General features: G+C 41.0%; 2 protein-coding genes across 3 annotated transcripts; one reads left to right on the plus strand and one right to left on the minus strand.

Annotated features, from left to right (window-relative positions):
• The first annotated feature begins 605 nt into the window (after positions 1-605).
• hspb9l (heat shock protein, alpha-crystallin-related, b9-like) lies at positions 606-1,332 on the plus strand. Its single transcript, XM_057821246.1, has one exon. It carries the CDS (start codon positions 638-640, stop codon positions 1,259-1,261), a length of 624 nt encoding a protein of 207 aa, XP_057677229.1. The 5' UTR covers positions 606-637; the 3' UTR covers positions 1,262-1,332.
• Positions 1,333-7,437: 6,105 nt separating this feature from the next.
• On the minus strand, positions 7,438-25,572 carry fam53c (family with sequence similarity 53 member C). 2 transcript variants are annotated; one of them, XM_057821826.1, is made up of 5 exons: positions 25,282-25,572; positions 19,199-19,469; positions 18,750-18,807; positions 13,527-14,485; positions 7,438-10,622 (listed from the first exon to the last, which is right to left on the minus strand). In XM_057821826.1, exons 3-5 carry the CDS (start codon positions 18,754-18,756, stop codon positions 10,320-10,322), a joined length of 1,269 nt encoding a protein of 422 aa, XP_057677809.1. In that variant the 5' UTR covers positions 18,757-18,807; positions 19,199-19,469; positions 25,282-25,572; the 3' UTR covers positions 7,438-10,319. The 2 variants fall into 2 exon arrangements, with proteins under 2 accessions (XP_057677809.1, XP_057677810.1); XM_057821827.1 differs by lacking the exon at positions 25,282-25,572 and having other exon boundaries at positions 19,199-25,112.
• Between the last annotated feature and the right edge of the window lie 222 nt (positions 25,573-25,794).

The following is a 25,794-nucleotide window of genomic DNA, read 5'->3' on the forward strand; positions in this document are numbered from 1 at the left end:
ACTCATTTTTAAATGGGAAAATTGAGTTTTTTTGTTGACACACATTAAAAACAAATAACAGAATCAGGCTCTTTTTTTTTTTTTTTTTTTTTTTTTAAACTAGAAAAAAAAATGAAAGGCCAAATGGTACATCAACACCTAGCTTGTCCATGTTGCAGCTCTTGTTGGTGTGTACGCTATCATTTTTATCTTTTCCTCTGTTATTTGTGGACAGATCACACTGAAATTTTGTAGGTATAAAATAGGGATGTATGTGCATCGATCCTTAGAGCTCATTTTTTAAAAAATATTTTTTTCAGTTTAGGTCAAGAATTAGCCAGTTGAACATGGTGTGTCAGTAAAAGTAAATGACTCATTGACGGCGCCGTCAATGAGTAGAACATCAAAATACTTGATGACGTCCAACCACTGCTGCTTTAGAAATACTTATGACAGAGTCTATCATCGGAAATAGAACAAAGCATCGACATGTTGGCATGCGGCAGCCGCCTGTGCTACATTTAGACTCTGACACATGCGTTCACGCAATGGAATGCTGCTGGAACTTTCGGCCGGGTGTATATAAGCAGCAGGGACGCCCCGACATTAGACACTCGAGACCCTGAGCTGTGAGGATCAAGAAGCAAAAGGAAGCAGGATGTTGTGCCCCAGCGTTTTCCAACCAAGGCCCTTTGCCGACAGCCTTTGGCCCGTCCGCAGCCTCTGGCCCGAGACCAGACCTCTCTTCTACCACCTGGAGCAGGAAATGCTTCGCCACGTGCAGGAGATGAGGCAGAGCATGGAGTACATGGAGAGGCTGCACCAGAAGATCTTCGAGGAGATCGACCGCACGCCTGCCACTGCCACCTTCATGCCCATCGCCTTCCACCAGTTGAGCTCAGACGGAGGCTGTTTGGCGCTCAGCCTGGACACGCAGGAGTTCGCCCCAGAGGAGCTGTCAGTCAAGCAGGTGGGCCGTAAGCTGAGGGTCAGCGGGAAGACAGAAAAGAAGCAAGAGGACGGGAAAGGATCCTACTCGTACAGGTGTCAGGAGTTCAGGCAGGAGTTGGACCTGCCAGATGGCGTGGACCCCGAGACTGTCAGTTGCTCGCTGGTAGGGGGACGGCTGCAGATTCAGGCCCCGCGGGAGAAGGCGGCCGGAGATGGGAAGGAGCGAGTCGTTCCCATCGCCGTGGCATCAGCCGTCAACGTTCCTATCCAAGTCGAGGCACAGTCTTCCGAGATCAACGGTCCCTCATCCCCCAAAGAACTGACACAGTGATACCTCCTATTTGGATGGATGGATGTATGGACAGAATCAGCGTTCTATTTTTGATGTTTTAGCCAGCAATTATGAATTATGTCAATATTTAAATAAAAAAAAATAAAAAAAAACACTGAGTCACATTCTATTTTCAACAGTGATGTCTACAACATTCTTTTCAGGCACGACACTCAAGTTATTTTTAAACATGACCTCATGAGAACAATGAATTTTTTTTTCTATTATTCTGTAATAAGTTCTTGCACACTCAAAAACAAACAAAACAAAAACAAAGTAAAAAAAAAAAACTCATTGGCTACCATTGACCAGAGCCATGTAGAAAGAGAGTTGTGACACGGCCTGATCTCGCTGTGAGTGGTCAGTGGTTCATGTAGGCGTGAATAGTTCCAAGCACAAGCAGCGCTATAATGATTTTCGATGGAACTGACAGCGGGGATTGCGACATTTATGGGAAAATGGATAAAATCACGCATCTAAGTACTTGTTTGATTATGTCATTGCATTATAGACAAGTTTCCTGAGCGAAATATGGGCGGCGCCATCTTGGACAATGTCTGCCTCAAACTTCCGGTTCTGTCTATACATCATAAAGCGCATCAGATAAAATAGAGACAGTTGAAAATTCAAAAGAGGACGTTTGTTCAGCTAGCCATTCAAATGAATGGGGGCCGCCCTCGTCGAAGCGATGTTTGGAACTATTCGAGGCTCCATTACCCGGAAGTAAAATCGCAAAATGCATCCCTATAGTAGTGTCACAACTCTCTTTCTACATGGGTTTGCCATTGACGGCGTTAAACATCCAATCAATGGTGACTGGAAGTAACAGTTCGTCATGAATAATGGTCTTTTCTTGGTGACAGAAACGGTAATACTGTAGTTTAGCTGCCATTGACAGCGCTAAACGTCCAATCCATTTGAACTGGGTTTTAATTTGAATTCTGTTCAAACTGCTTTTCAAATTGACATGTTGGTTTTTTATGGTTTTTTTTAAATGCATACAATAATTCCCAGTGAGGGTTGGACCCCACCAAGGCTGCCCTCTGTCACCGATTCTGTTCATAAATTTCATGGACAGAATTTCTAGGCACAGCCGAAGCATTTAGAGCAGGGATGTCCAAACTTTTTGCAAAGGGGCCAGATTTGGTGTGGTAAAAATGTGGGGGGCCGACCTTGGCTGACGTCTTTTATGTAGAACAATATATTTAAGCAAATTTTAGCAAGCCATTCTGTGCGTCACATTTGCTTTATTATTTTTTTTATTTATTAATAATTTCAACAATCTCGCAGCTAGCCTTTGTGGCGCTCTCTTTCGACTCGGGCTCTTGCAAAATACTGCTGCTGTGAAATTAAACTAGCTTCAAGTTCCTTCAATTTCTCGCTACGTATCTTGCCTGTAATCTTGTCGTACATGTCAGCGTGTCTTGTTTAGTAATATCGCCTCACACTGAACTCTTTAAAAACAACGACTGTCTCTTTGCAAATAAGGCAGACGGTTGCGTATTTTAGTGAAGAAATAAGTCAAATTTCCACCTATCTTTGAAGCGCCAGCCATCGCAGTCAACTTTCTTTTTTTGTTGATTGTCGCCATTTTAGAAAATTGGAAGTAAAGGGTCACACGGGGTAATGTTGCTTAGAGTGCTGCTACCTTTTCGTGGGTAAATGAGGAGCAGCATTTAGTGTGTAAGATACTTCATATGCTGGTAGCAGTACTGCTGACCAATTTATTAAGTCTGTGTGTGGGCCAGACGTTATTGATTTTATGACAGAGGCTGGGGGCCGGATGAAATTTGACCACGGGCCGCATTTGGCCCCCGGGCCGGACTTTGGACATGTCTGATTTAGAGGGTCCAGTTTGGTGGCCTCAGCATTACGGCTATACTTTTTTTTTTTTTTAACCTGTCCTGTTCAGCTGTTTGACACGGAGAATGGAAATCTAATTGTCCGGTTGGTCTGAGCAGTTTTAATGTTTCACATTGAGAGTACGACATACTCCCATTGTGATCATTCAACATACCTCGTTTATTATGATAAAGCAGCGAACAGGAAGGGGTTATGGGGGAACAGAAGAGAAAAAACCCCACAAGAAAATAAGGAAAAGAAACACTAACAACAACAAGAAATACATTGAACGCCCACACTAACTATGAATATGTTGGTGCTATCGTAAGCTAGATGTATTTCAGGTTGACACCATGTGGGGGGTCTGTTGACCAGGGAAAGAAGGGGAGGGGGGTGGGGGAGTGTATAAGCTAAGTGACTGGGAGGAGTGGAGTGTACACAAATGAGCTCTGTGATTTAGAAACCAGTAAGCTTGTGAATCCCTTGTGATTGTAAGCCGGTCGGCAACCGAACCTACGCTGCCCCATTGCCAATCCCGGCACCGGGGCCCCCCCACCCGAGCGTGCCCAATCACATCCAGCCGCGCGCGACCCCCACCAAACACATCTCTACTTATTGAAGATGATGTGGTGCTATTGGCTTCATCAAGCCATGACCTCCAACTCTCACTGGAGCGGTTCCCAGCCGAGTTTGAAGCGGTTGGGATGACGATCAGCACCTCCAAATCCGAGACCATGGTCCTCAGTAGGAAAAGGGTGGTGTGCCCTCTGCGGGTCGGGGATGAGATCCTGCCCCAAGTGGAGGAGTTTAAGTATCTTTGGGTCTTATTCACGAGTGGAGGTAGGAGGGAGCGGGAGATCAACAGGCGGATCGGTGCAGCGTCTGCAGTGATGCGGACCGGTGCGTAGTGGTGAAGAAGGTGCTCAGCCGAAAGGTGAAGCTCTTGATTTACGATCTACGTTCCTACCCTCACCTTTGATCACGAGCTGTGGGTCGTGACCGAAAGAACATGATCACGGATACTAGCGGCCGAAATGAGTTTTCTCCGCAGGGTGTCCAGGCTCCCCCTTAGAGATAGGGTGAGAAGCTCGGTCATCCGGGAGGGACTCTGTGTCGAGCCGCTACTCCTCCGCGTTGAGAGGAGCCAGCTGAGGTAGCTGGGTAACCTGGTTCGGATGCCTCCTGGACGCCTCCTTGGAGAGGTGTTCTGGGCATGTCCTACTGGCGGGAGGCCCCGGAGATGACCCAGGACTCGCTGGAGAGACTATGTCTCTCGGCTGGCCTGGAAACGCTTTGGGATCCCGCCAGCGGAGCTGGTTGACGTGGCTGGGGAGAGGGAAGTCTGGGCTTCTCTGCTAAAGCTGTTTGCCCCGTGACCAGAACCTGGATTAAGCAGCAGATGATGGATGGATGGATGGATGGATGGATGGATGGATGGATGGATGGATGGATGGATGGATGGATGGATGGATGGATGGATGGATGGATGGATGGATGGATGGATGGATGGATGGATGGATGGATGGATGGATGGATGGATGGATGGATGGATGGATGGATGGATGGATGGATGGAAGGAATACAATAATAACTATAAATGCAATTTATAAGGAAAATGCATGCTCTTCTAGGCCATAAACCTCTGTGGGTCATTTCCTGTTGATTGTGAGAAATTGCCAGGCAACTTCCTGTCGATTTTGGAGCATTTTAGGTCACTTTCAGTGGTGGAATGTAACGAAGTAAAAAGTTCTTCATTACTGTTCTTAAGTACATTTTTGTTTATCTGTACTTTACTCGAGTATAAATATAAAGTGGTACTTTTTACTTTTACGTCACTACATTTTACAGCAGGTAACTTTTTACTAAACTACTTTTCAAAATGTCACCTGCGTTACAAGTTACTTTTGTTTGTTTTCTTTTTTTCTCATTGTGAATTGATGGCTTCGTTTTCGTGTCAATGGTGCAATCTATAAGCCCCGTGCAACTTTACCGTAACTGAGCACTACAGGCAGCAACACGAGTAGAAGAAAGATTAGGCAGGTGAACAAGATATTGACCAATAACGTCCACCATACTCATGTACAGTAGGTGGTGGCAGGGCCATGTAAAGAGGGTTGCGACACTCTTTGATCTCACCGCAGGTGGTCACGTGGTTCATGTAGGGCGCGAGTAGTTCCAAGCACAAGCAGCGCTGTAGTGGTTTTCAATGGAATTGACAGCGCTAATTGCGACATTTATGGAAAAGTGGATAAAATCACGTATCTAAATAGGTGCTTGTTTGATTATGTCATTGCATGATAACATACAGTATATGTAAATGCTAGTTTTACATTCAGAGTTGTAAGGCGACAACTGAAAACTATGTAAACTGTTACACAGAAGGGAACTTTCCCATGTTGTGGAGTGAAAGTATCATGTTTATGTTAGGAATAGCACTGGAAATCGACTTTTACATTGAAATGCAAGATGATTTAGGTTTTTCTTTTTTCATAACTGGAATACTGTTTTTCCATAAAATGTCTAGATTTCCTTGATTCACCTACCTTCGGTAATATATTAAAGATAACACCACGTATAACACATTTTGTTCCCAAGTTCTAAGTGGTAGTTCCAAGTTTGTTTTGTCGCATTTACATATAAAAAAAACTTTTGTTTCCTAAAAAGTTTGGGTTTGTGGTCATGACTTTTAAATACTATTTTCCACTTTACTGTTACACTTTCTAATGCATAGATATATATGTATATGTGTGTACATTTTCCTTTTGATTTTATCGACTTTTTGAGTTTGACCTGAAACATAAAGAAATGACTTTTAACCAATATTGCCTGCATAACTTAACTAAATTTTGAATATAGCCTCTAATTTTAGCAAAACCAAACCTATACCTCTTTAAAGGCATTTTTAATTTAGTTTGGACCCAAGCGACACAAAATGATTACAAGACAGGAACAACTATTATTATTTTCCTCAACATGATATAATGTATAACAATTAGTGCTGCAACGATTAATCGATTAACTCGAGTAATTCGATTAGAAAAATGATTCGAATTAAATTTTGCTGCTTCAAGTATTCGTTTAATTAGAGTGGCGTTGTAATGGTTGGTTTTGAAAGTGTTTGCATTTAAATTTATTGATTTGGGTAGTTACACTGCCCTCTAGTGGCAACAGTGAATATGACATAACTCATTTCACATGGCTGAATCCAACTGCTCCCTGTTAAGACCACCATACGCCAAGTTTTTGTTTGCGCGAATGTTTTTTTTTAATGCATTTGTAATGTAGTTCATAGGTATATTTAGCTGTTTTTGTGGGAATATGTGTTTGAACCATTTGTTAAGAGCTTTGTTAAAAAAAAAAAAAAAAAAGTTAGCAAGCTAGCAGACGTTTGTGATGCAAGTTAGCCAATTGTTCTTTTGTTGTACTTAGATCCTCATTTATCTCAACCGTTTGAGGCTCAGGTATTTTAATTTTTTATGTTCCTTATCCGATTACTCGATTATTCGAACTAACTAGTTCATCAATTAATCGACTACTGAAATGAATGATAGCTGCAGCCCTATTTCCCACTAAAATTACTGCGATCCGGTTGTAGTCTAGTCGCCGGTTGTAGTATATGGACTAAGTGTCCCATGATCACCCTGGGCTCACGCAGCCAATGGCATGGGACTTGGGGGGATCTTACGTAGTACAACTTGGTTGCTATTTGATGATATCCAGTGCAAATTGCATGAGTGTTGTCGGAGCATTAATAAAGTTAACATACGCCGCAAAAGTCACGTCTGCTCATTAATGCACAACACCAGCATATCACCGGTGACCGTCGCCGTTTCGTGCAATGCTCAAAGGAGTCTAACGAAACTCATTAGGCTTCTGTTTAAAGTGCAGTCAATGTTGCTTGCTTGTTCCTTTCTGCACAGTGTTAAATAAAATTGAGCAGTCAATTAATTTTCTGGTTCTTTCTTTGAGTATTGACTTGAATATTGATGGATATTACATTTTTGCATCGGGAGAAACTTTTACTTGTAATTTTTAAAAGCAAGTACTTTTGTACTTTTACTCGAGTTAATTTTTTAAGTAGTTTTTTGCACCTGTATCTGGACTTTTCCTCAAGTAAAATTTAAAAAAAAAAAAGTGAGTACTTCCTCCACCACTGGTCACTTCCGTATTTTTTTAGATAAGCATTTGCTTTGCAAAGCATCCTTGCAATAAAGAATACACGCCAGTTTTGTCTGTCTTCATGTCTTACGCCACCGTTTGTGTACAGCCATCGCTCATCCACACACATTTTACTGCTATTGCTGATGCCAATAAATGCAACACCAATGTTCATCTTTTGTAAAATAATTCTCAATAATTTATTCACAAACTGCTTTTCAAATTGCCATGTTGTCATTTCTGTTTTTTTAAACACATACAATAATAATAATAATGATAATAATAAAAGACGAGTCTCTTGTATCTTGTTCCTCACCGCTCATTGTCCATCGTGCTCGTGTCCCATCAGGAGTCATATGCCCGATCCAAAATAGAAATAAAAGTGCAACAAAAAAAACGATTAATAATTTTTGTTAACTCTTTCCTGTGCCATTGACTGTGGTAGTAGTCCAATTATGTGGATCTTAAAAAGTGTTTTTTTCAAATGGGAAGATGGGATGGCAGCGAATTGTTCATTCACTGCCATCTTCCCACTTCAATTAGATTGGACGTCTAGTGCTGTCAATGGCAGCCAATGAGTTAAGGCTCATGTTGGGCATTGTGGCGCAATTGTTTGAGGGGAGTGTATGTTTATGTGCGTGTGATGGTACTTAGCCACGCAGCAACAATAATAAATGTATTCATCGTGATTGTCCTTATCCAATGTTGTTCTTAAGTGCCATTGGTCATTCATAACACACAAACACACACACCTACGTGGAGCGAAGGTGACAGGAAAGTGACGGCTAGGGTGCATGACAGCATCAGTGGCTACGTGGGAGGGACGGGACCCAGCTAACACAGCTGCTTGGCACACCTGAACGCATCACCAATCCTATAAGCGTTTAAAGGCTTAGTTTTGATTAATGCGGGCAAGGTTGTCAAACTCGTTTTGTCATGGTATGAATCACAAACCGTATCAATTTATGATTCCTACGTATTACTTGAAATACACAAAGGAACGATTGCTAGTTTTGAAACAGAAGCCAGTTGTTTAGCAACTATTCAAATTGTTTTAAAGGGTCACAAAAAGTTCCTGTAATAACTCAATGTTTTGAAAAGTTGTAATTTCAGTACTTTAGCGAGAAACATGAGGTCGACGTACATGATCGTGGCGTGCTCAAAATAATGTGACGGGGCCAGATGTGGCCCCCAGGCCTTGAGTTTGACACATGCATGCAATTTTTAGGGTGTTTTGTTAAGTCCTAAAATTCCTGGGGGTGGGGGGGGGGGGGTAGTCGTAATATTACGAGATTAAATTCGCAATACAGCAGTACAATTTTACGTAGCATTCCGAGATGTAGTGTTTTCACAAATAACAAAATTTTAAATATTTTCGGAAATGACGAAGCGCTGTGTTGTAGTTACAAAAAGTCGGGAAATGACAACTTAGCTGTGCTGCATCCATACATATTATGCAAAGTACAGTAGTATGAAAAAGTATCTGAATCTTTTGGAATTTCTCACATTTCTGCATAAAATCACCATCAAATGCAATCTGATCTTTGTCAAAATCGCACAGATGAAAAAAAACAGTGTCTGCTTTCACTAAAACCACCCAAACATTTCATATTTTTCATATTTTAATGAGGAAGGTATGCAAACAATGACAGAAGAGGGAAAAATAAATAAGTGAACCATCATATGTAATATTTCGCCGCCCCCGTTCGGCAGCAATAACTTCAACCACATGCTTCCTGTAGCTGCAGATCAGTCTGGAACATCAATCAGGATTAACTCAATGGGGTTCAAGTCAGGACTTTGACTTGGCCACTCCAGAACGTGTATTTTGTTCTTCTGAATCCATTCTAAAGCTGATTTTCTTCTGTTTTGGATCGTTGTCTTGCTGCAGCATCCATCCTTTTTAGTTTCAACTGTCTGACAGATGACCTGAGGTTTTCGTGCAAAACATCCAGATAAACTTTTGAATTCATAGATATTGGACTGTGCCAGTGATTTCTTGAAGTCTTTAGCAGACATTAGGATTCTTTTTTACCTCTCCGGGTATTTTGCGATGTACTCTTGGCGTCATCTTTGGTGGACGGCCATTCCTTGGGAGAGAAGTAACAGTGCCAAACTCTCTCCATTTGTAGACAACTTCTCTGACTGTCAATTGATGAACATCCAGACTTTTAGGGATGGTTTTGTATCCTTTCTCAGCTTTATACAAATCAACAATCCTTAATCGCAGGTCTTCATATAGCTCTTTTCACCGAGCCATGATGCACATCAGACGATGCTTCTCATCAAGACAATTCTTACCAGGTGTGTGTTGTATAGTGGATAGGGCAGCTTTAAACAACTCATCAGCGATTGGGCACACACCTGACTTAAAATTGTTTGGTAAAATCATTTTCAATTGCTCTTTAAGCCTCCTTAGGCAAAGGGTTCACTTACTTATTCTTCCCCCTTCAGTCATTGTTTGCATGCTATCCTCATTAAAATATGAAAATCTATAAATGCTTGGGTGATTTTAGTTAAAGCAGACACTGTTTTTACATCTGTGTGATTTTGACAAAGATCAGATCACATTTGATGGTGATTTTATGCAGAAATGTGAGAAATTCCAAGTTTCTAAGTCAGTTTCAGGACTTTTTTGTCATAATATTACAAAGTATGACTTTATCCTGTAATTTTACAACTTTGTTCTTTTGGGCCTATTTTGTTTTTCTTTGTGTGGCCCTAATGCACAGTTATTTAAAAAAATTGTGTCTTCGGTACTCATTCTAGTTTAATTGCGATTAATCTATCGGTAATGCCAATAATGCTTCAGGTGGCTGAGCAACGTGTCAGGGGAGCAAGTGTTGCGTCTCTCGGTAGTAGTCACATCATCACCGTTGTCGGTTTTTGACTTACTCCAGCTCGTCCTATGAGAGGTGTTCCTGAGAGCCTTGTTGATGGGTGGCACAGATCAGGGAAGGGGGCGAGTGTGGGGATTGTTCTCATTTGAAAATAAAAGCCATCCAATCTAAAAATAATTAAAAAAAAGAACAAGGTGGGCCTCCCGTTTACAAACACGTCAGTTTTCTTCGATTAAATTCAAGTCCAGTTCTGTACAATCCCTCTCGAAGACGGCCTGTTGCTGCTGGGCCGCCTCGCGCTGGTCCGCCTCCTCGTCCTCGTCTTCCTCGCCGTCCTCGTCGCTCTCGCGACACTCCTCGTCGCTCTCGCTCAGCGGGCCGATGCTGGACCTGCCCAGACACTCGGCCGGCGAGCACGAGCCCCGGAAGTCGCCCATGAACGACTCCATGCCGATGAAGAGGTCGCCGCCGCAGGCCAGCCTGCCGCCGCGTTCCAAATACTGTGGGTCGATACTGCGAGTCTGCGGAGGGAACAGGCGTCTTTGTTACCGCTGAGGTCAGGCAAAATAGCTGCATTGGCAGCCAAAGTGGCTACCAAGCCTAAGAGAGATATTACTCTGGTAAGTGTTTTTGAATGTGCTCATTTAGCAGCCATATTTTCGAGGTATGGGCCTATTCCTGTACTTATACGGTGTATAAACATACATGTTGAATGGACATATGAGCTAGTTTTTTTTAACACTGATATTGACGTGAGTGTTAGCCAGTGTTGTCACAGATTACTTAAAAAAGTAATTTAATTACTGATTACTGATTACACCTCAAAAAAGTAATCGAGTTACTTTACTGATTACTTTATTATCAAAGTAACCAAGTTACTTTAAAAGTAACTTATCAGTTACTTTTTACCAATTTTTCTCCTTTTGCTTCCTCAACATAAAAATAACAGAAATAATGTCATCGCGTGTAATTGAGTTTTTCACATAAGGCTTAATCTTTGAGTTAGCGGGGGTTTAATTAGTCGATGGAGTCAACCACCATTGATCCGCCCTAGCTTAGCCATTCCGGAGCCCTAAAACTAACAAATAACTGACAAACTGCACGAAATTTGTTTAAATCAACTCCAACGACTAATTAAACCCCCGCTAACTCAAAGATTAAGCCAAAGGTAAAAAATTTTGAAATTCCCCTTTGAAATAAAGACCTTGCCGTTAAAATGTTGTCTATAAAAGTTGTAAAGCAATAAAACAAACAACAAAAATTAATGAAATGAACAAAAATCCTACAACGTAAAGTTTTCATAATGGCTCAAAATCATTTTTCGAACAGATCATCTGACTAGCACCTTGGAGACTATCCTTTGCTTTGCTTAGCTAAAACTACACCAGAGGAGGCAAGATGGATATTTAGAATTTCTTTAAACCTAAGCTTTCAAACGCTACCAACAACAACTCGAACAGTGTCAAGATGTGTATATACACTCACCGCCCACTTTATTAGGTACACCTGTCCAACTGCTCGTTAACACTTAATTTCTAATCAGCCAATCACATGGCAGCAACTCAGTGCATTTAGGCATGTAGACATGGTTTAAGACAATCTCCTGCAGTTCAAACCGAGCATCAGTATGGGGAAGAAAGGTGATTTGAGTGACTTTGAACGTGGCATGGTTGTTGGTGCCAGAAGGGCTGGTCTGAGTATTTCAGAAACTGCTGATCTACTGGGATTTTCACGCACAACCATCTCTAGGTTTTACAGAGAATGGTCCGAAAAAGAAAAAATATACAGTGAGTGGCAGTTCTGTGGGCAGAAATGCCTTGTTGATGCCAGAGGTCAGAGGAGAATGGCTTGACTGGTTCGAGCTGATAGACAGGCAACAGTGACTCAAACAATCACCCGTTAAAACCAAGGTAGGCAGAAGAGCATCTCTGAATGCACAGTACGTCGAACTTTGAGGCAGATGGGCTACAGCAGCAGAAGACCACCCCGGGTGCCACTCCTTTCAGCTAAGAACAGGAAACTGAGGCTACAATTTGCACAAGCTCATCGAAATTGGACAATAGAAGATTGGAAAAACGTTGCTTGGTCTGATGAGTCTCGATTTCTGCTGCGACATTCGGATGGTAGGGTCAGAATTTGGCGTCAACAACATGAAAGCATGGATCCATCCTGCCTTGTATCAACGGGTCAGTCTGGTGGTGGTGGTGGTGTAATGGTGTGGGGAATATTTTCTTGGCACTCTTTGGGCCCCCTGGTACCAATTGGGCATCGTTGGAACGCCATAGCCTACCTGAATATTTTTGGTGACCATGTCCATCCATTTATGACCACAATGTACCCAACTTCTGATGGCTACTTTCAGCAGGATAATGTGCCATGTCAGCTTTGTTTCGAGTTTTTTCGCGTTGTGCTGAAATCCCAAGTGCTTCCTTGTTGAATTGGATGTCGAGATTTTAGCGGTCGACAGTCTTTCGGAGCCAGCGCAGAGTTTGCAACACACGGAGATATTTTTGTCATCTTTACTGGACGGATATGTGAAGTAATGGCTGTATCCCCAGTGAGCAAATGCAGCTGTTTGTTGTATCTCTCCGGCTCCTTTACTGGTAGCATCCTGATAGGTAGCCAGGCTATGTTGTTGACCGGTGTGGCAGACGGCGCGCACACAGCATGGTAATACACATGACCGTTTTTTTTCCCAATGAGAAAACGTGAGGTGTGATGTCACTCCCAAACTCAAGAGCAGTATTTTCTATTCAAATGCTCTTCGTATATGACTACAGTATTCTTCATTCTACATACAGTATGAGGCAACAACAAAATAGTAACGCACAGGCACTGAGGAAACTAACTTGGCTTGGAAAAATGAACGCGTTAGATTGCTCATTACTGAAAGAAAGTAATCAGATTACAGTAACGCGCTAGTGTTAGCTAACATGTTAGAGGTAGAAAAACTGGAAAATGCAGGCTAGTGAAATTGTGTCCTCTGCTAGCATAAGTGATTAGCACATGAGCTAAGCTAATGTAGGTATGTGGTATATTAGCACTGACCGTTGACTTAATAAGAGTATCAAGCTTGATACCACATTGAAGAAACATTTTTTAAAATATTTTTTCATTTTGGCATTTGAGAGTATTTTGAGTCTCACGTTCTCGAGGAGTTTGTCACCCACCCATACTAGGTAGGCAGAGGTTATGAGGTTATTAGGCAGTGTCTGAACAAGCCGTCAAATATTTTACATTCAAGTAAGTATGCAGTCACACTACTAAAAAGAGAAAAAAAGTACTGTATATGTTTTCAAAAAACACGGCATCAATACAATAATGGTATCGGCCGATACTACACAACCAGGCAGAGGAAACAGTATCGGGAGCCCAAAAATGGTATTGGTGCAAGAAGAATGAGTTTCCATGAGCATTGCATGTACCTGAGTCATCTTGGTGAAGTCGAGGACGGGACGGGCACAGGGGCGGTCGGGGTCGCGCCGCCTCTTCAACCCTGGCTTGAGAAGCAGCAGGTCACAGGGCTGCGAGTGGCAACGGGGTAGTTGCGGCGGCAAGCTGCGGCGCAAAGACGATGGCGTGCTGCACGCCGAGGAGGGCGAGGCGGGCACCGGGGCCCCTGACGCCCCGGCTGGCGGGGGCGCCGCCGCTTGGCTGGGAACGGGAGGCGGGGGAAGGAAGGCGACGGCCGCCGAATCTCTGATGAGCACCGGTGAGAGGGAGAACCGTCGCTGGGGAGGCGGCGGGGGGTGGAGCGGCGAGGGTGATGAGGAGCAGGAGGAGGGCGAGGGGAAGAAACAGCAACAGGCGCCACCCCCCGCCGCCGCCTCGCTGGGGTCCCAAGGGAAGTTCCAGGGTAGGGGCGAATCGGGAGAAAGCGCTAAGCTGAAGAAGGTGGGGCTGGACGACGAGTGCAGGGACGAGTTCAGAGAGGAGCTCGGGGCGCGCAGCGGGCAGGCACCGCCCCCCGCCGCTACCATACCGGTGACACCGGTGGCGCCCGCTCCTCCATGGCACTGCTGGCGACTGACGGGAGTCCAGACCCGTGAGGCGCTGGGCCGCCACGTGTAGCGGCAGCGTGACAAGTCCTCCGGGACCGACAGAGAGCGGCAGTGGCGCTTGGGTGGTGGGGGAGGAGGCGGCGGCGGGGCTGGACCTGGAGGGGCCGCCGCCCCAGGGAGGGAGAGCTCGGACGCAGAAGTGCTGGGCACCAGAGGCCGCTGCTGCTGCGGCTGAGAGGTGGCGTCGTCCAGGGGGTCACCCCCCTCCTGAAGGTGGGCATCGGGCGGCACCAGGGGGACAGGACCGGGAGGGAAACTAGAGCTCAGCAACCCCCCCTGCAGGCTGGACTTGGCGGGAGGGCAGAGCTGCCAGTAGCTGCTCTCTGAGGACACACACAATTTACGAAGGATTTCAATTTTATCACTAGTAGACGTCAATGGCAGCCAATGTGTTGATGCAAAATATACATTATATATATATATATATATATATATATATATATATATATATACACATATATATACACATATATATATATACACACTAGGGCTGTCAAAATTATCGCGTTAACGGGCGTTAATTAATTTTTTAAATTAATCACGTTAAAATATTTGACGCAATTAACGCACTAGGCCTGCTCAGACAGATTTAAATGTCAGTACAGTGAAAGGCCAACTTGTTAATTGTGTTTTATGGAGTTTTTCCGCCCTCTGCTGGCGCTTGGGTGTGACTTGCACATGTTATGTGGCGTAATGTCGCCCTCTGCTGGCGATTCAGTGCAGCTGATTATTTGGGTTTCGGCGCGCTTTTCTGACGTGATTATATGTCGACGCGAACTCACACTAATAGACAGTGCTATTCAGACCAGCTAACGTCCGCATCCAGTATTCAGTGGCAGTTCTCATAGCCCCATCACACTGTTTGTGTCTAATACATGCATCGCTTGTGAGTTATATTCCTCCTTTGTTTATATTCATGAGCATTAGATAGTTATTGATGATGTGTATTTGAATTTGTTCACATATATGGTGAAATGCAGTTACATTGTTAGATGCTTGTGAGCTAATTGGCTAGTGCTACTGCTCAAATGGACACGTGTGTGTACATTTTATGTTATTTTGTGATTTATGCAAGTTATTGACACATTGCCTTGTTATTTTCAGTTTTACAAAAATACAAGAAACGTGCTCCTGTCAAAAAGAGATGACTTCAGTAAAGCCCATGCAACTTTGCCACACCGTCTGATTTCTTTTTGGAACTTATGTTCGCTATCTGTCAATTTGTGTACTCACACACATTGAGGACAGAATAGGGCTACTAGTTTATTTTTTGATTGAAAATTTTACAAATTTTATTTAAACGAAAACATTAAGAGGCGTTTTAATATAATATATCTATAACTTGTACTAATATTCATCTTTTAAGAACTACAAGTCTTTCTATCCATGAATCACTTTAACAGAATGTTAATAATGTTAATGCCATCTTGTTGATTTATTGTTATAATAAACAAATACAGTCCTTATGTACCATATGTTGAATGTATATATCTATCTTGTCTTATCTTTCCATTCCAACAATAATTTACAGAAAAATATGGCATATTTTATAGATGGTTTGAATTGCGATTAATTGCGATTAATTACGATTAATTAATTTTTAAGCTGTAATTAACTCGATTAAAAATTTTAATCGTTTGACAGCCCTAATATACACATATACATATATACAGTATATATGTACTAGTATATATTTATAGTGTCTTTATATATTAGGAAAAAATTAATGAGAGCATCTTTTGAATAAATATAATAGACCTAAATAGAGCTTATTTAAAATATATATATATATATATTGTTTTAATGCATAGGTGTCAAACTCAAGGCCCGGGGGCCACATCCGGCCTGTTCAGTTCAGTTTCAGTTCATTCGCACATCAAAATACAGTACATGATCATACGCTAGCAATTCATATGTTAAGATGGGCGAATATGACACTCCAAAGCTAAAAGCTATTCAAAGCTTTTAGCAGGGGCCCAGTTGGACAACACACACACACATTCGCACACACACATACAATTAACTGTGACTAATTTCTAAATTCTGGTTACATTGGATTTGATATGAGACACCAGTAGTGTTATTCAAAGAATCAGCATATTTTTATACGTTGCAAGGAGATGAGTTTTGAGTTTTTTCTTAAAGATGGAGATGCAATGTGACATTTTAAGTGTTTCGTCCAGTTCATTCCAAATCTGTGCTCATTTGCACACAATGCTTGTAAACTTTAGTCTTGGTTTTTTTCCCTGTGATTTGATGTTTTCTTCTGGTAGTATATGTGTGAAGAGGTGTACAGATTGGGATGAGGTCACCTAATTTATGGTTTAGTCTATAGATAATCTGAAACATTACACAAACATTTTGGTAATAGTTGTGGTCTTTATGCCTCAGAAGGTGGTGGCGGTGAAAAATTATTTTAGCTGGAGCATTAAACTCAGACCATAGGGCACGCATAACTTTTTTCTGTAGTATTTCAAGCTTTTTTAGCTAAATTGGATATGTGTTACAACATATGATATTACAGTATTGTAAGTGTGGTTCAAATAAAGATTTATACAAAATGAGAAGTGCAGAGAGAGGGAGATAATGTCTCAGTTTAAAGAAAAGAGCAGCATATTTTGACAGTTTATTTGTAAGATCATCAATATGTTTTCTAAAATTAAGCACTCATCAATATGGACCCCCAGGAATTTTGTAGAGTCGACTCTTTCAATGTTTTCTCTGTTTATGTTTAGGCAGATTTGTTTAGTGGCTTGTTTTCTATGGGAGCGAAACACAATGTTATTTGTTTTATTGATATTTAGAGAAAGTTTATTTCATTTTAACCATGTGTCTATTTTCTCGAATTCACTATTTATGATTTGCTCAAGTGCAGTTGGATTTTTATGGGAAAAGAACAAATTTGTATCATGAGCAAATATTCCTTTATGTAAAACGGACGAGGAATTAACAAAATCATTCATGTACAGGTTGAATAGGAGTGGCCCTAAGATGGAGCCCTGGGGGACTCCATGTTTGATGAGTTTGTATGATGATTTAGAATTATTAATGTTGACATACTGATATCGTCCAGACAGATAACTATGGAACCAGTCTAGTGCTAGGACTCTAATCCCATAATGCTGCAGGTGATTGATGAGTATTTCAGTGTTAATGGTGTCAAATGCTTTGGATAGGTCTAAAAAAAAAAGCCAACTCCAAAGTCACCTTTGTTGATTGCATCATAGACTTTTTCCGTTAAGTCAAGTACAGCCATATATGTAGTATTTTCTTTTCTGAATCCATTTTGTGATGAGACAATGATGTTTAGTTTGTCTAGATAGTTATTGAGTTTGTTGTGGACTATACCATGCCATTTTAAGTAAGTAATATGCATCGACTTTTTCTTTCTAGCAAACATTAAGTTTTTATCAAATTTCTGTTGTGCTCGATGAAAGATCAAGGACTCCAGAAACCAAAGAATACTTAAAAAAATAATAATAATAATTTTTTAAAAAATTAAATAAAAAACATTTTTTTACGTTTTTCCTGTTGTATTTAAAATTTTAAATGAACAACTGTAACTATTAAAAATTAACTAAAAGAAAAAAACATTTTCAATAAAGAGGCTCCAAAAAAGGAGTTTAGGACATTTTTTAGCTTAACAAAAGTTGTGTTATGTCGTATGTTAGTTTTATTGTTTAAAAATTGATATCAAATTACTTATCCGATAAACACAGACATACGTACAAATAATAGTAAAAATAATTTTTGTATTTTTCAGAATAAATTTAGTAATTTAGCTGGTTTTGACTATAAGCCGTCACCCACCGAATTTGATACGAAAACTGCATTTGTTCATAGATAAGCCGCACCGGACTATAGCGTTTAGGCTGTCCGCACTTAATTATGGGATATTTAAACCTAAAGATATTAACTGGTAACACTTTTTTTACGGCGGCGTCATAATAGTCATAATTATGACATGACACTGTTATGACCATTAATGAATGCTTATGACAGAGCAGAGTTATTTAGTGTCATCCAGCAAATTACCTCATTTTTAAATGGATGTGAAATGTCCGAGCTGGACATAAAAGGAGTTGGTGACAAAATTTGCCGGATGACACTTAATGACATCTGTCATAAGCATTCATTAATGCCCATGACAGATTCATGTCGTAATTATGACGGTCTTATGACACCGCTGTCACATAAAGTGTTACTTATTTACCCAAATACATCAACAAAGAAGCCGCAGGATTCAAAATGAAGGAAAAAAGTAGCGGCTTATAGTCCAAAAATTATGGTACTTGTTGATTAATTTATTAACACTGGCAACTGGCAGACATAATGACCACCAAAGGAAACCATAATTATGATGTGATTGACACCCCAACTTTGACTTCTCTTAATATTACGCCCAAAAAATCTTGAAAAATAGACAACTTGATTCGTAATTTTACCTTTCTCAAAAAATAATACATCAAACATTTTCAGATTACTAATTTCCCCCCAAAATAATAAAAATGCAGTCTTACTTTTTTTTCTAGAAAATATTCAACTGATTTTTTTTTAATACATATATTTATCATTGAGGACACTCACCAGGCATCAAGCCATCTGGGGGCCAGCAGTCTGGGAGTTTTTTCGGGTCCAGCAGGGACTAAGAGATGGGGGGAAAAAAGTTATAATCAGTCTTGTAAATTTTTTTCATCACCATAACACACCGTATTATGCGCCCTCATGTTTGAGTACAAGCAGCAATATCACTGCAGGGCTTTGAGGAAAGTCCAACGATGCTATTTCAATACAATCCATGTATCCTTTTTAAATGTCACGGTAATTAATATTATATCATATATCACTCCTTGTGGCATTTCTTTTTTGTAACAGGAAGAAGACGACATTTGGCGTACACAAGGCCTGGTACTTATATAGACTTTTTTTTTTTTTTAACCAATGACAGCAATAGACGTCCAATCCATTTGAACTGGGAGGGTTCATTGAACCTTCCCATTTCAAATGGATCGGACGTCTATTGCCCGTCCACTCACCAGGTCCGAGTCCCCCGGCTGAGCAGGGTCACCTTCCAGGCTTCCTCACGTTCTCCACCAGCAAGGCGACCACGTCATTGTGGCGGCGGCAAAGGAGGAGGGAGAGGAATAACAGGAAGCTGTAGGATACGCCCCGTTCGGGGTCTTTTTTTGGGGGGGGGGGATAACAGCAGCGGCGACTCCTCCTTGCACCTCTGTCCCAGGTAGCCCCGCCCACTCTCACCACGTCAACATGGCTGAGTCTCGCCCACCAACGACCTCAAGGATCTGCCTAGAAGGAGGAGTCCACTTCATTCAGATGTCCACTATGCAGTGGTATAAGACCGTTTTAGTAGCGATGGCTTTATTTAACATCTTTTTTTTTTTTTTTTTTTTTTTATCGAGAAAATCTGAGAAAATCTCAAGTTTCAGTTAACAAAATATTAGAACAATTATGACACAGAAGCAGAAATACCATGTCACTAGTCAGGCTGAAGTTGGTTATAGTTGTTAGCTACTTGCTAGTTGGGGTGAGACAATACATTGGTATTTGGTACCTCTACTTACGAAATTAATTGGTTCTAGAAGTAGTTTCTTAACTTGAAAATTCTGTAAGTAGAGATACGTTTTCTATGTAAATGCCGTAATCTGTTCCAAGCCCCCAAAATTCAGACATAAATATTTTATAATGCATACAATTGCATCAAAACACGAAACAAATACATGTTACAATTAGATTATTGCACAATAAACATAAAATTTAGTTGTGCATAATGTGAAACAACAAGAATAAAGAATATATTTTTTAATACTTATGGAAAGCTGTCAGTAAACTCTAGGACAGGGGTGTCCAAACTTTTTGCAAAGGGGGCCAGATTTGGTGTGGTAAAAATGTGGAGGGCCGACCTTGGCCTTTACGTAGAACAATATATTTAAGCAAATTCTAGCAAGCCATTCAGTGTGTCACATTTGCTTTATTTATTTATTTTTTAATTAATTAGGGCTGTCAAAATTATCGCGTTAACGGGTGGTAATTAATTTTTTTAATTACTCATGTTAAAATATTTGACGCAAATAACGCATATGCCCCGCTCAAACAGATTAAAATGACAGTACAGTGTCATGTCCACTTGTTACTTATGTTTTTTGGTGTTTTGTTGCCCTCTGCTGGCGCTTGGGTGCAACTGATTTTATGGGTTTCAGCACCATGAGCATTGTGTAATTATTGACATCAACAATGGCGAGCTACTAGTTTATTTTACAAGCACCTCTTGTCATACTGTAATTTATTTTTTGATTGAAAATTATACAAATTTAACATTTATCTTTTAAGACCTACAAGTCTTTCCATCCATGGATCGCTTTAACAGAATGTTAATGTTAATGCTATCTTGTTGATTTATTGTTATAATAAACAAATACAGTACTTATGTACAGTATGTTGAATGTATATATCCGTCTTGTGTCTTATCTTTCCATTCCAACAATAAATTACAGAAAAATATGGCATATTTTATAGATGGTTTGAATTGTGATTAATTACGATTAATTAATTTTTAAGCTGTGATTAATTCGATTAAAAATTTTAATCGTTTGACAGCCCTAAATTAATTATTTCAACAATCTCGCAACTAGCCTTTGTGGCGTTCTCTTTCGACTTTTGGGCTCTTGCGAAATACTGCTGCTGCAAAATTAAACTAGCTTCAAGTTGCTTCAATTTCTCGCTACATATCTTCCCTGTAATCTTGTCGTACATGTCAGCGTGTCTTGTTTGTTAATATGGCCTCACATTGAACTCTTTAAAAACAACGACTGTCTCTTTGCAAATGACGCAGACAGAGTTGTTGCATATTTTAGAGAAGAAATACAGTAGTCCAATTTCCACCTATCCTTGAAGCGTCGGCCGTCACAGTCAACTTTCTTTTTTTTTGTTGATTGTCGCCATTTTAGAAAGGAGGAATAAAGGGTAACGCGGGGTAATGTTGCTTAGAGTGCTGCTGCCTTTTAGTGGGTAAATGAGGAGCAGCATTTAGTGTGTAAGTTACTTCATATGCTGGTAGCAGTACTGCTGACCAATTTATTAATTCTGTGTGCGGGCCAGACGTTATTGATTTTATGACAGAGGCTGGGGGCCGGATGAAATTTGACCACGGGCCACATTTGGCCCCCGGGCCGGACTTTGGACATGTCTGCTCTAGGAGCTGCGAGGGCCATCCATACTGTATTTTTGCCTTTTGTATCCTGAAATTTCTTTTTTAACAAGAGATAATATTTTCCCGTTAAGGCATGTCTTAACCTGTAAATTCTGTATGTAGAGAAGTTCATAAGTAGAGGTACCACTGTATATTGATATGGTGATATATTATGATACTTTGTATCCTGACAATATGCTCCCAGCAAGAATGGGAGTGCTAGACGTCCAATTCATTTTTATGGGGAGGGACAAACAAACAAATGTTAAAATGAATTGCACCATCAATGGCAATCAAACATGGGCATTCATAGCCACTCTTCCCAGCTAAATGAATTTAGGTGGCTCTCATTTTCAATGGCAGGCAATTAGTAAGACACTTTTTTTACAAGATTGTTGCAATATAGTGTTGCCGTATTCATTTACAGATACGTTTCACTGAAATATTCTCAGTCTGCGAGAAAGACAAAGGTTTTTGAAAGGATAAAAACATTTTCCACATTTAGAAGTAGCTTCTTTTTCCTCTAATAGTTATATCATAGACTATCATAGATTGACTTTCTGACCCATGGATGGATAATTGTTTAGGGTGACCAAACGTCCTCTTTTGCCCGGACATGTCCACTTTTTATATCCTATCCATGGCGTCCAGCAGGGTTTTTTTAATTTGTGAAAACATCCGGTTTTCATTATTTTTCACGGGACCAATTAGCGTAAGTTGAAATTGACTGACGCTTTGCAAAGAATGCCGCAACATGCTGGTTGAATTGTTTGTCAGTGTATTTCGGTTATTGTTGGCGTGCAATCTAGAACATTGTATGAGGATAATAATTGAGTCGGAATAACAATTTGTCAACAACAATTGTATTGAAAGTAATTTCTAAAAATGTTTAGTTGTCACATAGCCTACTGCGTGTGTGTATTGACTGGACCAAACCTCCACTTCCATATTCCTAAAATGTTTAGCTACTAGGTTTTTAACAATTTTTGTGTAATGTTGACGTTGCTGACTCATTACCTGGAGGTAGATTTCTGTCCTTATTATTCAATACAAAAAAAAATTGAAAGAAAGTATAAATAAGACTGAATTTTACAATTCAGACAGAGATTTTAAATACATTAAAGTGATAAGGCATCCTTGAGTCAACTTTGAGTAAAAATGTAGGTCTCTTGAGGCCGAGCAGATTGTCCTCTTTTTTGGAAATCAAAAATGCTCACCCATAGATTTTAAAACTATTGACCAGACACTTTGTCATTCTTTGCGTCTCGCCTTACCAAAGGGGGCTGAGCTTCATTTAGTAATAGTCATTCGAAGACAGCACACCCTCATGTCCAAGCCAGATTTAAGCTTGGATTTTGAAGAAGTACGAAAGCTGTACCGCATACAAACAAGAAGGATTGTCTCAGGAGTGATTTGTTCGAGGATTCAAGGTAATTATTACATTTTTCATACCATGCATGCATTTTTAAACGTTGTGCAAAAAATCAATGGGAGAAATCAGCCGCTATTGCGTTGGCATCATACTTCGCTATATTTACATAAAATAAACGCTAACTTCACAGATTTTTTTTGGTTGCTTTTTTAACCAAGAATCGAGACTGTTTTACATCCATATCAATGAAGAATTTGGGGATTTAAGCATTTATTGACAATAATTTTCACCAGAAAAGCCCTGTTTACATCAGGCGGCCGCTAACCTCAGTCGCTACGACATATTTATGGAAAATAAACTCTAAATGCACTTTTTTTGTTGTTGTTTTTGCTTTTAACCAAGGATTGCGACAGTTTTACGTTCATATGAAGAATTCGGGGATTTAAGCATTTATTCACAAGAATTTTCACCAGAAAAGCTCTGTTTACATCAGGCGGCTGCTAGCCTCATTCACTAACAGAGTTGCATTGTACTTTGGCATATTTACGTAAAATAAACGCTAACTGCACGGTTTCTTTGCTTTTAACCAAGAATCGAAACTGTTTTACGTCCATATCTATGAGAAATTTGTGGATTTAAGCATTTATTCACAAGAATTTTCGCCAGAAAATCTGTTTATGTCAGGCGGCCGCTAGCCTCATTCACTACAACTATATAACTAAATATACAACTGTATAATGACAATAAAGGGCTATAGTATTCTATAATAAGTTGTGATTGCATATAGAATTAAATAATAATAATATATTTATAAATTATTAATAATTGATTCTGCATGTTTTCCTCAAGTATTTTCTGATGTGAAAATTAAGTGATTTATTAGCTGTTGAAAAATTTTTTTAGCTATTTTGCGCCAAAACACATATGTTAAATATTGCTATTGATCCTGAAAATAAAGGTGATTATCTCTGCATTTGGTGATTTTTGTGTATCATGTGTAAAATGTAAGAATTTTATAGCCATTTTAAGTTTTGTTATACTTATATAAAAAATAATCAGGATTTTATAAGGGGAAGGACTTTGAATTTTTGGATGCCGCTGCTCATGGAGACTCATATATGGCGAGGGTAGGTGCCTGTTTTGGTTTTAGGTCGGTAGCAGTTTTGGTTTTTAAAATATTTGAACTTAGAAGTTTTTGAAAATAGGCCCCTTACGGATCGGCCCAGCGCCCCCTGTCATGTCAATATATTATGAAGTCTGGGTCACCCTATGATTATTGTACTATATTATATACTGCCATATTGTCAGACAGTCATTATAGGGAGGATCCCAGAGTCCCCCCTATTTCCTAGTGCCATTTTTAAAAATCTGGTTGAAATCAAGTCCTTCACTTAAAAAATCTTGGAGAAGTTAAGTAGATGATTGATTTGTAAGGGTAGTGAAATTGTTCTGCCTCACATGAATTTCTAGGTTCTTCCCCTGCTCGTACGCCCAATTTAGTCCACAATTTTACCAACATGTGTGTTTAGTTTATAGAATTTGGAAGGAATTCGAGAAAAGTCACAGAAGCAACAAACTGAGATGTGTAACATCCCTCCTAGGAAATCCAGCATATTAAGATTTCTGTGCCAGCAAAACCAGTACCAAAACACATGAAATCCTGCTGGACTTCCTGTGTTATGGTACTAGTCTTCCTAGTTAGCTTAGCAGGGGTATCAATTAAGGAGATAAAATACATGTACGATGTTGACTCCAAGCAAGGGATGCCAAAGCCTTTCTGTTATTTGCTGAGGTTTAATTGAGGCTACCGTGGGAAAGAAGGCCGCCCCACTGAAGCCGTTTCGGCTAGCTCAATGCTAACGCTTCCCATTGTTTTCGACGAGGGATGCTACCCGTTGCCAATTGTCGTTCGACAGGAGCGTAAATCTTCTCGAACTACATCTTTCACAGGAAAAGCTTGTTCATAGTTCAGCTAATTCGGGCGCTCGTTTAACGGTGTAATACGAAGTGGTTTAATGCTTACACATATACACCTGAGCAGCCCAGTAGCTATAAATAAAATGTCATCTCGTTAGAACTTTCAAGGTCGACGCTGGGTTCCTGTTGGAAAACAAGCCGACTTGCTGCATTTGGTGGCCAGCCCGCCACATACGCCCCGGTCGGCCGCTGCACTGCGGGGCTAGCGAGGCGGCCGTAACTGTTACCCGCACCTAGCTAGCGGACTGTAAATATCCGACTGGGACCTTCCCCGTCAGCGCCGGAGAGGAGAGTTCTGCTTTATTGTGCGTGTCAACAAGCACTAAGTGGTGACAATTGCATCCCCTCTGCCGTTATCTCGCGTATTTTGAATGTGAAATGGTAGATGGAGTGAGGAGGACGACACGGCGGGATGCTGCGGGAAGGATATGTCCGGGCTTGTTATCTCCCCCTCCCCTCCAACAGCACCACCTCCACCCTCCTCTCACCCCCAGACGGAACCGCAAAACAAGCGGGCACGTTGCACCCTCGCAGACGCATTCATGATCGGATGGCAGGCTTACCTCGTCGGACGAGCCTTGCTCCGGGTGCCTCGCTCAGACCCCGGTTAGTCGGCGTATTGACCCGGCGTGATTGAGGAGCCGAACGCGGCGTTCCAGCCCGTCTCCACCGCCGCCGCCGAGCTCAGCATCCAAAAAGCAGCCACCGCAATGAATTACCGTCTTTGCACGCGTGGCACAGACGAAGGCGTCCCCGCTCCAACGCGATAGGATCGATTCGCGATGTCGTCCGATTATTTAAAACATGATGATACAGATTTGTACGTGCACACGAGCGGCGAGGCATTCATAAATAACATTTACGGTGGCAGAGAGGAAGGGAGGGGAGGTTGAGTGGGTGAGGGGCGGGGTTACACATCCCCCCCCCCCCCCACCGCTACTCAGTAGCAGCACCTGCTATTTACGTTTGACATTATATACATTAAAAAAATCATAAGGCAACTACACCATAAAATGAGTGCATTTCGGAATCATTAACTCAGGGGTCAGTAACTTGCGGCTTCAGAGCCACATGCG

Source organism: Corythoichthys intestinalis, chromosome 18, assembly GCF_030265065.1.
Source record: "Corythoichthys intestinalis isolate RoL2023-P3 chromosome 18, ASM3026506v1, whole genome shotgun sequence".
NCBI classification, from domain to species: Eukaryota; Metazoa; Chordata; class Actinopteri; order Syngnathiformes; family Syngnathidae; genus Corythoichthys; species Corythoichthys intestinalis.